The sequence below is a fragment of the Rhinatrema bivittatum genome, chromosome 9 (genome assembly GCF_901001135.1).
Source record: "Rhinatrema bivittatum chromosome 9, aRhiBiv1.1, whole genome shotgun sequence".
Lineage (NCBI taxonomy): Eukaryota > Metazoa > Chordata > Amphibia > Gymnophiona > Rhinatrematidae > Rhinatrema > Rhinatrema bivittatum.
In genome coordinates, this window is record NC_042623.1 from 129,031,156 (window position 1) to 129,046,862 (window position 15,707).

At 44.6% G+C, this 15,707-nt stretch overlaps 1 protein-coding gene across 4 annotated transcripts in view; it reads left to right on the forward strand.

Moving 5' to 3' along the window:
• Positions 1–15,707, forward strand: part of MKRN1 (makorin ring finger protein 1) — a 180,669-nt gene that overhangs the window by 11,525 nt on the left and 153,437 nt on the right. The window contains exon 1 of one of the 4 annotated variants that reach the window (XM_029615776.1): positions 9,193–9,773. The exons of the other annotated variants lie outside the window; for them this stretch is intronic. Within the exon in view, the coding sequence (XP_029471636.1) occupies positions 9,643–9,773 (131 nt within the window). The 5' untranslated portion in view covers positions 9,193–9,642. Of the gene's footprint in view, positions 1–9,192; positions 9,774–15,707 lie in introns of those variants that run through there. 4 annotated transcript variants of the gene reach the window in all.

The following is a 15,707-nucleotide window of genomic DNA, read 5'->3' on the forward strand; positions in this document are numbered from 1 at the left end:
GAGTGCTGGCAGTAAACTATTATGGTATGGGAGGTTTACTATATTGTAATTTAATTTTACTCTTGAATTTCTGAGGGCCAAGCCCACCCAACACAGATAAAAATGAGATCTAATACCATATGGATTTCAAGTCTCTTTTTTTGTAGGGTTTCAGCAGGAATATAAATGTAATATACATGTTGTTTATAAGTGATATTTTTTACCTCAGACTATCATTGAATGTCCTTTTTTCATGTGAAATCTGTAAGAAATGCATAATTTTTAATTATGTATGGAGATGGCAATGTAATACCCTTACACTGGCCCTGATTGGAAAAACAAAAATGAAACATTAAAAATAAACAGAATGAGGCGTGGGTAGCACATATGCTACTAGTGGCCCTGGGTGGGTTGTGGGTGACAGGGAAAAGGAATACAGGGAGGGAAGGGGTGAATGAGAGGGAAAGAGGGTGTGGGAGAGATAAAAAAAAAAAAGGGAGGTGGGGTGAGAGGAGAAAGGGAAGGCAGGTGAGTGAGAAGGAAAGGGGAATATGAGTGGGGAAGTAAGGGGAAGATGGAAAATGAAGTGAGAGGAAAAGAGGGGGGAGTAGAGAGGAAGCAAGACTGTGTTGGAGAGAGGGCATGAGTGAGAGAGTGCGTGCTACAAACAGACTCCACCATTATTCCCAGGTCTCCAGGGGGCAGGTGCTGGGGAAGGAGAGGGAAGCAGTAGGCTGGGTTCCCCGGAGTGTGGCAGGGTTGCCAGCTTCCTAGAAATATCACTGACACACTATCTTCCACCACGGTAATAAAGGAAAATACAATTCCCTAAAAATTGTGAAACAAACCAAAAAATTAAAGGGAATCAAATTATCTAAGCAATAAAATACATTTTTATTATATATCTCAACTTAGCATTTTTTTATTTTTTTTTTTACCACTTGGCCCAAGAATTTTGCACAAAAGTTTTACATATCGAACAATATTCATAATCCAAAAAACCCTCAACACTCTCAAACCCATATGAGATTAAAAAAAATATATATATAGCAGACATACCATACATCAGACTCAATCTTACAACATTAATCACCACATTCATTCCAAAAATAAACCCTTTAATAAATCTCTTTCAAAAGAGAACTCAATAATTGTTAATTTTCAATTTGTATCACTCTTAACCACAACCCTCACAAAATAGATACAATGTATACAAAATTGGTTTAAATATATCCACTGGTATGTACAATCTTTTTCTAAGGTGTACCCCAACAGAGGCCACTGTTTCGCTAAATGAGCTTCATCAGGGGGATTTGTTGGTCAATTACAAACATAAGTCCCAAAATTGCTATCAGATCATTTGTTCATTTAACAACGGGTTGAAGTTGAGGGTATATTCTTATGGATGCTGTTTGCAGATAGTCTCTCATGGTAAAGAAGAGGTTTATCAAAATACAGTACTGGAACTCTGCTGTAATTGGAAAAAAATAGAAAAAGAATCAATGATGAAAACCCCAAAAAGATAATGAAAAAATAATTTCACAAAAGACTAGCAAAATTGCAATACTTACAAAGGCAGTAAATGTATTTACTTCTATGCCTCCTGATTTCACATTGACAATCAATAATTTATGAGCCAGAATATATTTTCCATGCTCTATGGAACGGAACACAAAACCATCTTAAAATGATGAATTACAAATGAACCCGTTTTGCATTGGTTCTTATTAACTTATGTAAAAAGACCCTTTTGAAAATTACTATTCCCCGCCACTGAAGGCAAAAGTAGTTTACGCTGTGAACAGCATACGGACTTTAACCGGTGGGGGTGGGGGGGGGGGAGGGAAAGCATATGGAAGGATTTAATTCTGAAATCCTCTTGCAAACTTTCATGCACGTACTCTGCACCTGCTTCAAAAGCAGATGAAAAGTACACGGGAACACAAGGTAATGGCTTTCTCCCGCCAGCCCGAGTTTTCAAAAGCACACACTGGGCAGCTACCCTTTGAAAATTAGATTGCAGGTCTGCAGATACCGGGGCTGGTTTTCTGCAGGGTCACAAGTTGCCAACCTGGAACTTGTTTGAACTTGCTTCCTTTTTCCCCATTGCAGCTGGATTGTAAGGTGGATTGGCTTTCAATTATGAGGGCAATTTAGAAAGCTTTGGTAATTGCTCTCCCTACATATTCAGTTTAGCTCAAACTTGTATGCATTATGAATGATTCTGGAGTGCATCTCATTCTTTCTTTTGTTATGGCGTGCAAACATTTAAAGAGAAGTATGTGGGGGTCAGAGAAACCTTTTGAAAGGTTGGGAACCCCTGGATCAGAGTATGGAGTTCCACAGGGTTCATTACTATTCCTCGTTATTCAACATATATCTGGAAACCCTAACAAGAATCATTGCTATATTTGTAATTTTACGATCTAGTAAGCTAATTGTTCCAATAGGCGTCTTTCTGTTATGGTTGGTGACAATATCAATGCTGCCAAGAGTCAAATACACAGTTTAGGAGTCAAAATTGAAGCAGAATTATCGTTAAACTACAGGTTTATGCTGTGGTCAGAAATGGTTTCATGTACTTATACCAGTTATAAGCAATTAATTTACTATTTGCCCAAGCGATGATAATTGTAATTTTCCTAGCACGTAGACAGAAGGGGTCCAGGACCAGTGAGTTATGCACCTTTACCGGCAGATGGAGACGGAGCAAACTGACATCACAGTATTTATACTCTTGCAGTGACATCAGCCTGCCAGTATTCTGTCTCCAGCATTTCCCTACTGGGGATTGTTTTAATTTTTCTTCTATTTCTTCTTCCAAAATCTAATTCATCCTCCTCTCCTGTGGTGATACCAAACGGTCCCTCCCTCAGTTGAGAACTCCTTAGGTGATTTCTGTGGTCCCTCAGATGAGTGCCTTGGTCCAGTAGTTGTTTTTTCAGCCGGCGTAGACTTTGCTACCTTTCAGCTGCCCAAGCAGCTGTTGCAGGAAGCCGAGCGTTGATGGCATATGCCCTTTCCCCCTGTAGCTGGAGACAGTCTCTGTACTCAGGCAGGAAAGGCTGAGCTTAGGTAAGGAAAAAAAAAAGGTTATTTGTTTTTTATGAAGTGACAGGGTGGCGAGAGGTCATAGTAGGGCTATTTGATAATTCCTGTGAAAGAGTATGGTCGAATGAACCCCGTCTCAAGGTTTTCCTGGATGTACTGAGATATAGCCTTAGTTTCTGGTAGAGACAGGGTATACTCCTAGAGAGAGAGAGAGATGTATAAGGAGGTTTTATGTGTAGGGCTTCCTCTATATCTGGTCTCCATGCTCAGTGTGCAGTTCCAACATTTGTCCCAATCGAGGCTTAAGGGATGTGGGCAGCCTGGTGGGTTGAGCAGCTTTTATCTGCTAGTCCTTGCTCAGAAGCTTTTCTCCTATGTGCTGCGTGGTAGGCCGTGACAGTGCTTTGCACGCTTTGCCTGTTCATTTAGTTGCCCTCTTCAGGAGCGTCAGTTCAGGCAGTGCATCTGGTTGTGCATCCAGTTTTTGGATGCTTACGTGGGCATCCAGGTTGAGCGGTGTCCAGGCTAGTGCGCGCTAAATTGTGTGCTTAGTTTGTGCGCGTTGCTTGGGTGCTTATCTTTGGGATTACTAAAATTGTGGATGCTTAATTTTTAGACTCCTAATTTATGGCTGTAGTAAAAAAAAAAAAAGGTGGCTATAGCTAAGAAATCTAAGCACCTGTCCCTATGCGCTGCCTGCCATATTCTGGCATCTCAGGGGCTGGCGAGCCCTCTAACTTGTGCCAGCACTGTTTGGAGGCTCAGGGAGATTTATCTTCCTCTGATATTACTAAACCTGGTTCTTCCCAGCCTGCTGAGTGTCTGGATAAAGACATGTCAGGAGGAACACCTGATCTTGGAACTCACTTAACTGGTTCATCAACAGGGGAAGGTAGCTCAGTGGGTGCAGCACAGGTGCCTCCTGGTTTTGATCTTTCTGCCTTTTCTTGGGTAGAATTTTTTTCCAAGGGTTGCAATCCTTTTTTCAGGTGCAGTCCTCAGCCCAGCTCAGTCTTGCCAGAGCAGAGCCGCAGCCTGTTGCTGCTTTTAAGAGAGGGAATACACCTAGATCAGCAGTAGAACTTCCAGATAGTGATCTAGATGCTGCAGAGTTTGAGGCTGATTCTGACTCCCTGGAGGATGGGGAAATTCCTCCTGGACTGGAACCGTATAGGACTATATTGCGGTCCTTTCTTAGAGATGAGCTGCCAGCACTTATTTCCCAGTCTTTGAAAATGCTGGGAATGCCTGGGACAGATTCTAGTTCTGAGCCAAAGAAAAATCACATTTTGGTCTCCTTGCATAAAGCCTCTTGTTTTTATCCTGTGTTGGAGGCCATTTAGAAATTGATTGATCTTGAGTGTGGTGCCCTGGAGGTTAATTTCAAAGGGGGGTGGATTTTGGAAGGATCCAGTGGTGAGAGAACTTCAGACCCCTGATGGAATATGCCATTGAGTTCCTCCCTATGGCCACGGAACTAAGCTGGCTGGAGGACAGTCTCTGGAGCTTTTTTTTTTTTTTTTTCCAGATGGATTGTCCTCCTGAATTAAAGATGAACTAGCCAACCAACAACTGCCTGACTCCCTAGACGCCCTCATTGTTCTGACCGGGAGGATTGACTGGCGGCTTCAACAGCGGGCTTGGAAGTTGCGAATACTGCACAGGCAGGGGTTATTGGTCCTATCATTCTCACATCCTAGTACGCCAGCTTTGGCGTCAACGCCTGCTTCAGTCCATCTGGAGGAACCCATGCAGCTTGGGCAGAGCCACATCATGTTGGAGGAGAAGCAGCATTGCCCTTCCCTGAGTCTTTGTTTTTACTGTGCAGGGAAGGGACATTTTCTGGCACAATGTCCCATAAAACAGATAAACTGCTGAGCCTAGGAACCAGTGGTGAGATGTCCCTAAGACTATACTGTTCCCATTCCCCAACTTACTCTTCTGATGGAGATCACTTTGGGAGATCATGTATTCTCCACCCTCATGTTAGTGAACTGCGGTGGCCGGGGGAACTTTATAATGAAGGACCTGGTGGATCATCTGAAACTACGACAGTTCCCAGGGACCCACCATTAATTATCTCTTCCATCGTTAACGACTGCCACACTGTGCCTTCGCACCGGTGCCCTACATTTAGAGGAGATAACATTGTTCATCCTTGAGAAGGCTGTACACCCAATTGTGCTGGGATTGCCCTGGATGCAGCTTCATTCTCCCGGTTTCAACTGGGGAACCCTGCAACTAGCAAACAGGTCGATACAGTAACATTGAGTTAATGATTCCCCGTCTGTAACGTGCTGGGAGCGCACAATACAGACGAGTAAGGCCATTCAGCGATACAGTCTCCAGTTTCACGAGTCCTTAGCGCTTCCTAAACCCTTTCCTAAACCCTTTCCGCACCCAGCATGTAAATGAACGAAAAAACTGTATAATGAAGGAATTAGCTATTCCCCTGCGATACTGTAACGGGCGCTAATATTATCTCCTCCGTAACCCGCTGTTCTGCCGCGGCCTTAACCTGCTAGTTTACCGCCTCCCCCTAGTAGGAGTTAGTGTAGTGTAGTGTAAAAACATTGCTTACCCGCCCTGGTCCCGTCCGGTCCCCTCCTCCCGAAGCAAAAAAAAAACAAACGAAAAAGTAGCAAGGCTCGGGCCTGCTACGGTAAGTGTAAAAGTGTAAAAAACAAAAAACCTGGGTGCGCTGGTACCTGTCATTTCAAATGACATTTGAAATGACAGGCACCAGGAAGTGTAAAAAAGTGTAAAAAACAAAAAACCTGTGTGTTATATAAAAAAATAAAAAAATGTTAAATACCTGTCGGAGGGCCGTGGGTCCAGGCGGCCGGTGGGCGGCGGGCAGCCATCAGCGGCATCCGGTAGTCCCTTCTCCCGATTTCGCACGGGCGGGTCGGCAGCCGGGGGGGGGGGGGGCGGGCAGCCATCAGCGGCATCCGGTAGTCCCTTCTCCCGATTTCGCCCGGGCGGGTCGGCAGCGGGGGGGGGGGGGGGGGGGCAGCCATCAGCGGCATCCGGTAGTCCCTTCTCCCGATTTCGCACGGGCGGGTCGGCAGCGGGGGGGGGGGGGCGGCAGCAGGATCCAGCATGTTCGATCGGGCAGGCAGGTAGGTGGCAAAATAAAGATGGCCGCCTGCACGGGAAAAGCGTGCAATTGGCCGCTGAAGACGTGACGTCACACCCCGTGACGCCAAACGTCGTGACGTCACGTCTTCAGCGGCCAATTGCACGCTTTTCCCGTGCAGGCGGCCATCTTTATTTTGCCACCTACCTGCCTGCCCGATCGAACACGCTGGATCCTGCTGCCGCTGCCCCCCGGACCTCGCTGCTGCCTACCCGCCGCTCCCGGATCCTGCTGCCGCCCCCCCCCCCCGCTGCCGACCCGCCCGTGCGAAATCGGGAGAAGGGACTACCGGATGCCGCTGATGGCTGCCCGCCCCCCCCCCCCCCCCCCCCCGCTGCCGACCTGCCCGTGCGAAATCGGGAGAAGGGACTACCGGATGCCGCTGATGGCTGCCCGCCCCCTCCCCCCCCCCGCTGCCGACCCGCCCGTGCGAAATCGGGAGAAGGGACTACCGGATGCCGCTGATGGCTGCCCGCCGCCCACCGGCCGCCTGGAACCACGGCCCTCCGACAGGTATTTAACATTTTTTTTAATATAACACACAGGTTTTTTGTTTTTTACACTTTTTTACACTTCCTGGTGCCTGTCATTTCAAATGTCATTTGAAATGACAGGTACCAGCGCACCCAGGTTACTGTATAGGCGCTGTTACAGCGCCTATACAGTAAAATGGGTTGCGCGGGCATAACCCTTCCCTAACGCTTCACAGCCGCGGCATGCATTTGCATGCGATTAGAGGAGAGTATCGGGGAGTTAGTGAAGAGAACTGTGGGTGCGGGGAGGAAGGGTGCGCCTGACACTGCCGCACTGTTTTTACCGCGGCCTTACTGTATCGAGCCGAAAGTCGGGTCTTCACTGCCATACCTCTTGTCTCTGTTAAGTTCGATCTTTATCTCCTGTTCCACTAGCCATGATCTTTGTGGTATTGCCATTGCAGTATGTTGATTTTGAGGATGTATTTTCTAAGAAGAAAGCAGAGACTTTACCAGAGCATTGACCCATCAATTGTGCCATTAATATTATTCTAGGCACTACCCCACCTCAGGGATGGGTATACCCCCTGTTCTCTACCAGAAGCTAAAGCTATATCTCAGTACATCCAGGAAAACCTTGAGAGGGGGTTCATTTGACCATCCACATCCATAGGAATGATCAAATAGCCCTACTATGACCTTCTGTCACTTCATAAAATACAAATAACCTTCCCCCCTACCCACCCCTCTATATCCACCTTCCTCAGCATGGTGAAAAACCACCATATCTCACATAAAAATAACATTGTCTAATCTTAGATTTTTGGGGTCCCTCTAGACACACAAGGGCCTCATCTCCCAAACTTTAATTCTCTCTAAACCTATTAACATAATAAAGAAGTGAACTGTTCAACTTATATCAACCAAAGTCCCTTGAATTGTCCCAATCCATTGCAATATAGCAGTAGGCTAATTCAAAGTTCACAGCCTTTCTGCAGCACTAGCCCAAAAAAGTAAAGAGAGAGAGAAAAAATCCATTCTTCTGTCCAAAACAGCACTGGAGTAGATTACCAAACCATCCAATCCTTTTCCAAAAATGGATAAGCCATACCATCCAACATTAGAGATGTGAATCAGAACCGGAATCGGTTCGGATTCCGGTTCCGATTCACATGTGGATTTTTTTGCATCAGGCCCGATCATGGTTTTGTTTATCTGCTGCGCCCGAGCCGATAAACAAAAAACCCACCCGACCCTTTAAAACTGACCCCCCCCCAAAAAAAAACTTTTTACAGGTACCTGGTTGTCCAGTGGGGGTCCCGGGAGCGATCTTCCGCTCCGGGCTGTCCTCCCGCTCCCGGGCCGTTGGCTGCCACTAATCAAAATGGCGCCGATGGCCCTTTGCCCTTACCATGTGACAGGGTATCCGTGCCATTGGCTGGACCCTGTCACATGGTAGGAGCACTGGATGGCCGGCGCCATCTTGTGCTCCTACCATGTGACAGGGGCTGACCAATGGCACCGGTAGCCCCTGTGACATAGTAAGGGCAAAGGCTATCGGCGCCATTTTGAATACTGGCAGCTGATGGTCTGAGTGCAGGAAGTCACTCCCGGACCCCCGCTGGACTTTTGGCAAGTCTTGTGGAGGTCAGGAGGGTCCCCCAAGACTTGCCAAAAGCCCCTGGTGGGGCTTTTGGCAAGTCTTCTCTCACTACTTATAGCAACCCCCAAACAGTACTTTTCAGTTCTACCAAAAAAAAAATAAGTCAAGAAAACTGACCAGAAGTTTTAAGACCTGCCCTCACAGGGGCATTATGTCTAAGATAGATGACCATGAGCTTTGCTATCACTGCCTAGGGTCTAGACCATGACCAACTGAATTGTGCAGCCTGTGAACGAATGGGATAACTTCCTTGAGGCCCTCTACTAAATCTGCATTGTGGAGTTGTCATTCTTCCTCCTCTTCTCAAAGTTTTGACTTAAGCAAAGAGTATTCCGATAGGGAAGAACAAAGTGAGTTGAATTGGAAAAATTCTAGTCTGCAGCGACCTCAGTTGTCTGATTCAAACAAAAAGTGCCATCAAAATCAAAGCATCAAGAATAATTGATGCACTTGGTGCAAAAAGAAACAGAACCTTCAACAAACCAAAAGCAATTGATACCTCAGCAGAAAACAAATGCAGAAGCATTGATGGTATTGAAGCGCTTTGAGAAACTGGCACCAAAAACACACGTCCTCCGGTGCATCCAGTAAGCACCAACCGGAAGAGAGGTCCCATGAAGCATTGAAGTACCACTCAGTTGAAGTACCATTGATGTGTCTGATGCTCCTTGCATCGACACACTTGACACACAGGAACTCAACACAAGCATTAATGCAAACGTTGCCGATGCCATCTGCATCGACATCCTTGGTGCAAAAGTCTTCAACGCATCTAGCCAAACCTGTACCGGTGCAAACAACTCATTCTACCTCGATGCACAAACCATCCATCGCCTGATGCATCAAAGGCATGTACATCCAGAACAGGTCCATTGACTCATCCATTGATGCAAGTCATCACAGAATCCCTCATTTCCATGCAAGAGTCTTTCTCAGATGATGATCAACACCTTTCATCAAAATCTAACTGCTCCAGTTCTTCAAAAAGACTAAGACAAATGGAACAGCATCTTCCACTGCTGGCAGTTTATCCAAAGCAATGATATACTCAGGAGACCATCAGTACTGTGGGACATTAAGCACCCTTACACAGCCTCCTTTTGAATCGCTAGATACAGCTTATTTGAAATACCTGACATGAAAAATTCTATTCTTGTTAGCTATTACTTCCACTCAAAGGGTCCGTGAACTGCAAGCCCTAGTTCACTATTCCACCTACTTGCAATTTTTTCATGACAAAGTAGTACTAAAATGGCATTTGGAATTTCTGCTGAAAATTGTTTCTGCATTCAATTTAAACCAATCAATCATATTCCCTACATTTTACCCCAAACCTCATGCACATGAGAAAGAAAAGACATTTCACACAATGGACTAGAAGAGCGCATTGGCATATTACAAATGCCGTATTCACAGGAAAGTGTCCCAACTCTTCATTTCCATCAATCCCAACAAGCTGGGAGTATGCGTAAGTAAGAGAACGCTGTCTAACTGGATTATAAACTGCATTCAACATTGTTATTCTACTGCTGGACTTGATCTCACTAACCCAGTCAAGGCTCAACAGGTTAGAGCAGCTGCTACTTACATTGCACACCTCGATGTTCAAATCAAGGACATCTGTAAAGCAGCTATTTGGTTGTCTGTGCATATCTGCACCTCACGTTACTGTCTGGACTCTAGCCTCTACAGATAGATCAGTGGGGAAAGCGGTGCTGCATCATCTCATTCACAAATGGTCTGGTATCTATGCCGGAGTCCAGGTTGCTCAACAAAACCACTCCGCTGCGACCCTTAGCTTGGGTTTCCCCACAGATCATATCTAATTCAGCCCGGCTTATCGATGGAAAAGAGAGAGCTTGCTTACCGTAAATAGTGTTTTCCATAGATAGCAGGATAAATTAGACATGAGATGCCTGCCCTCTTTTCTAGACAGCAGACTATCCTACTCCATCAGCTTTGAAATAGACTGAGGAGACCGAGACAACTCCCTCATGCTCAGTAGAACTCAAAGCTCTACTAGCTTGGAGAGAGAGTTCTGGTCAGTGCGTCTGATGTCACCCGCAGATCATGTCCAATTCATCCTGCTATCTATGGAAAACACAGTCTATGGTAAGCAAACTTGCTCCTATTTCAGTGCATTTTGATTTGTATTTTTTAGACACCAGAATGTAAAAAATGTATAATAGTGTGAAGACTTTTACCAAGGCACTATACAATGCAAAGGGTTTTATAATATTTACTGGAATTTGGTAAAGGTTCTGCTCTCTGGTCTTATATAGTTAAAATCTGACCACAATACTTTTTTTTTTCCCTTCCTGCTAAACCAGTCTGGACTAGTGGAAGATATCTCATTCCACAGCTGCTGGAGATAGAGGCCACACCTTTTTTCCCCTTGTGATCTCATTGCTGGCTATAAGGGGGATGTGGACTTAGACAGTTTACAGTAGTTTCTATCTCCAGCAGTTGCGGAAATAGGTCTTGTTAAAAAAAATATATATCCTCAGAAATCCCAGAGCCAATATTTGCTCTCAATTTGGTTGAGCAGCTCCTGCTCCCAGGACAACAGCTCTGTGGGACTGATTTTCCTGGTGGTGGGTACCCCAGGGTGTATTCCAGGTTTTCCTTCAGGGACTGTGGGTCTCCATTGGTAGATAGATTCCCAGGGTGTATACCTTGGGAGCCTGTGTATGAGAAAAAATTACCAAAAGCACAACTGCAATCAGGAGACAGGCAGTTCTTTTTTGTCACCTTTATTGTTCTTACATACGCACGGGAAACCAGCCAAACACTGACTTCAAAATAACATGGCAGACTGTAGGTTTTTAAATAGTCTTTCTAACTTAGGCAAGCAATTAGATTTTAAAAGCCTTGTGCACGCAAAAATGGCCATTTCCACACATAAGTGGCCCGAGCAGGAGCTACACAAATTTTAAATAGCCAGGAAAGGTGCGCAGACATTGATGTACATGCGCCCAGAAAAAGTGGGTGGAAAAAGGGGCAGGGCATGGGCATTTCAAAAGCGGAGCCAGCACCGACGCGCATAGCCTATAATTTTCCTCGGCTGGTGCGCGTAAGATACGCACGCCACTTTGCTACTGCTCCTTGTTAGGCGCAAGAGTGGTGAACATCACCGGGGGGGGGGGGGGGGGGGGGGAGACTTATAGGGCTCAGTCTGATACTCCATATATGGACCATTGTAAGGGGCACTTTGATTCTGGGTGAGTTTTCGGGAGATGGGTTGGGGTTAGGGGGGTGGTGTTACAGAGACATTCAAAAGTACACACAGATTAACTCCTTTTCATCACTTATAAAGTTTAAAAATTCTTTATTGAGGTCCATTTTACAATGGATACCTCTGAATGTGTCTGTAACACCACCCCCCCTAACCCCAATCCAGCTCCCGGAAACTCATCCCGAATCTAAGTGCCCCCTTAGAATGGTCTATATATAGAGCCCTAAAAAGAGTTTTTCTCTCTCTCCCCTGCAGTGTTCACCAGACTCCTTGCGTATGTATTATGTATTTGCGTACAGCTCCAGACATGCATGTGGAGAGTGGGTTTTTTTTTTTTTTTTTTAATCTACCTTTTAATTAAAGTTTAAATGATGAAGACATGCACATTCCCCATCTCTTCCCTTTTCACCGGGAAAGCTAAATTAATCTTGTGAATGTCTCATGGGAGATCATAAACACAGTTTCTCTTTAATCAAATGTCAGAAGTGTAAGATACATTTCTGCAGCTTATCTTGTACCAGGCTCCCACTACCCCTCGGGCCCCACAAATATCAATATATTCTTTTATGAATCCTCTTTCCAAAAATGCATAAAACTACAATAAATCAGCAATAATCATAAACAGATTTGCAACAGGTGCAGAACAGAGCTAGGACATGCAAAAAAAAAAAAAAAAAAAAAAAAAATCAAATTCCGCTACATTATTGCACCTCGAGGTATGAGAGAGAGGGCGCCTCTACATAAAAATCAATAAGTCCCACTCTACTTATACCACTGTAAGAGTGGGTGCTTTTAACTCAGTGTGGGGTTTGGGGAGGTGGTTTTTACATACACAGTCTGAGGTTCAAACAGCAAATTTGACATCACTGAAGATTTTCTGTCATCTAAATGTGTATGTAAAACCACCTCCCTAAGCCTACCCCACACCGTTAAAAGTACTCCCTCTTACAGTGGTATAGATAGTGACATATTGATTTCTATAACGAGGTTCTGTCTCTGTGTGTGCGTGTCTCTCTCTCTCTCTCATTGAAGTGCCTGAAAAAGTGGAAGGACATGCATTTCTGCTTCTCTTTCTATCTCTGGTTTTACACTGCATAAAGTGTCTGACTTCTTGGGGTATCCAGTTCAGGGTTTTTTTTCTTTACATTTCTATTTCAAGGACTTTTGAGGTAACATGGTTTCACCAAAGGAAGTTCCTATCCAGCAGGCGGATACAGTACAGTGCGCTCCGATGGAGCGCACTGTTAGACGGCATTTGGACGCGCGTTTTCGACGCGCTAGCTTTACCCCTTATTCAGTAAGGGGTAATAGCGCGTCCAAAACGCGCGTCCACCCCCCCCCCCCCCCCCGAACCTAATAGCACCCGCAACATGCAAATGCATGTTGATGGCCCTATTAGGTATTCCCGTGTGATTCAGTAAGTAAAATGTGCAGCCAAGCCGCACATTTTACTTTCAGAAATTAGCGCCTACCCAAAGGTAGGCGCTAATTTCTCCGGGCACCGGGAAAGTACACAGAAAAGCAGTAAAAACTGCTTTTCTGTGCACCCTCCGACTTAATATCATGGCGATATTAAGTCGGAGGCCCCAAAAGTTTAAAAAAGTAAAAAAAAAAAATAAAAAATTTTGAAATAGGCCTGCGGCTCGCGGGTTGAAAACCGGACGCTCAATTTTGTCTGCGTCCGGTTTCTGAACCCGTGGCTGTCAGCGGGCTTGAGAACCGACGCCGGCAAAATTGAGCGTCGGCTGTCAAACCCGCTGACAGCTGCCACTCCTGTCCGAAAAGAGGTGCTAGGGACGCGCTAGTGTCCCTAGCGCCTCTTTTTACCACCGGGCCTAATTTTAATACATTTATTTACTGTATTGCGCGCACAGGAGAGCGGGCACTTGCCTGCTCCCCCTGCATTTTTTACTGTATTGGCCCGAAACTAATTAGATTTTTTTTTTTTTTTTATTGGGTGTCTAAAGCAGTGTTTCCCAATGAAAGAGAGAGTGAGAACACTGTAAGAGGGAGAATGACTATATATAACTACCACTGTAAGAGGAGCATTTTCAACTCAGGGTGGGTCTTCCTAGGGTGCTACAGACACTTGCGCCAGCCCTGCTGCTTGTGGCAATTGGAGGAGGCCAAGAGCAGGGCAGCACACAGTAGAGCTCACAACCTGTATAAAAGTAAGTGACTGCTACTAAGTGGAACAGGGGTAAGTAAGGAAATAGTTTTTGGGTTTTTTTAATTTATATTTTATTAACCATGGTTTATGTAATACAAGTGTATACCAAAAAAAGGAAAAACGCAAAAAAATTCCTCTCTCGCTCGGCACCACTCAAAACCACACACAATACCACAAGATGTGTCTATATCGCATCAGCAAGCCTGACGACGTGCTTCCCTGCTCGTTTTGTAAAGGGAAGCGGTCAGGTCTTTTAATCATCTGCGGTGCAAGTCAATTTCAATGTGTATAATATTTTTTCTTTTCTTTTTCAAATTAAATATTTTTCAATTTTTGTATATATGTTTTCAACTCTCTGTAGTCCCAATCTTTCAAAAAAGGAAAAAGTTATCAGCTTCCTTCCTTCCTTTTTTTTGGTATACATGCGTAATCAGATGGAGAAATATTATAAATTGTTTTTTGTCTCTGCAATGTACTTGTATGGCATGAAATACTTCCTATTTCTCTCTCTGCTCGTCTCTCACCAAACCCAATCTACAGCGCTCTTCTGTTGCCCTTAGCTCCATTTCCCCATCATAGCCTTCCCCTTCCTCTTCTGTTCCATCATACTATAAGATATATGCATACTGGGTCAGACCAAGGGTCCATCAAGCCCAGCATCCTGTTTCCAACAGTGGCCAATCCAGGCCATAAGAACCTGGCAAGTACCCAAACATTAAATAGATCTCAAGCTACTATTCCTTATTGATTAATAGCAGTTTATGGATTTTTCCTCTAGGAACTTATCTAAACCTTTTTTAAACCCAGTTACCCTAACTGCCAAAACCACATCCTCTGCAATGAATTCCAGAGCTTAACTATGTGCCGAGTGAAATAATTTTCTTTGATTTGTTTTAAATAAGCTATTGCTAACTTCATGGAATGCCCCCTAGTCCTTCTATTATCTGAGAGAGTAAATACTTGATTTACATTAACGTTCAAGTCCTTTCATGATTTTGTAGACCTCTATCCTATCCCCCCCTCAGACGTCTCTTCTCCAGTCTGAACACCTCTAACTTCTTTAGCCTTTTCTCATAGGGGAAATCGTTCCATACCCCTTATCATTTTGGTCGCCCTTTTCTGTACTTTCTCCAGTTCAACTATATCTTTTTTTTTTTTAGATGTGGCAACCAGAATTACACACAGTATACAAGGTGCGGTCTCACCATGGAGTGATACAGAAGCATTATGACATCCACCATTATATTTGCCATTCCCTTCCTAATAATTCCTAACATTCTGTTTGCTTTTTCTGACCACCACAGCACACTGAGCTGCTGATTTCAATGTATTATCCACTATGACGCCTAGAACTCTTTCCTGGGTGGCATCTCCTAAAATAGAACCTAACATTGTGTAACTACACAATGTAACTACACTACTCCTCCCCTTTTCCATCCACAGAGAAATGGATTGGGGCAATGGAGCTGAAGGCCACAGTTTAAGCAAATAATAAATATAAAGTAAAAAATAGAGTACATTATTGGTTTTTATTAATAATAAAGTGCTGGGGCCAATGAGGTGTGTGTGTGTGGTGTGGAGGGGAAGGATGATGAGCAGTGGCAGGGGTCTGGTGTGCAATGAATTTCTTTTGTTTATGTAAGTGTGCCTTAGGCTGAAAAAGGTTGGGGAAACTCTGGTCTAGAGAATTAGATCAAGAAAGAGCACTTGATGTGATTTAGTTGGATTTCAGCAAAGCTTTTGATATGGTCCCAAATAGGAGGCTCATGAGTAACATGAGAGGCTTAGTGGTGGGCGCGGTGGGTGCCATGGTGGTGGAGTGGATTAGAAGTTGATTGACTGACAGGAGGTAGCATGTGATGGTAAAATGAAACCTACTCTGAAGAAAGAACAGTGTTAAGTGGAGTGCCGCAGGGATCAGTTTTGGGACTGGTTCTGCTCAATATCTTCATGAGTGACTTTGCGGAGGGTTTAGAGGGAAATGTTTATTTTTGTGG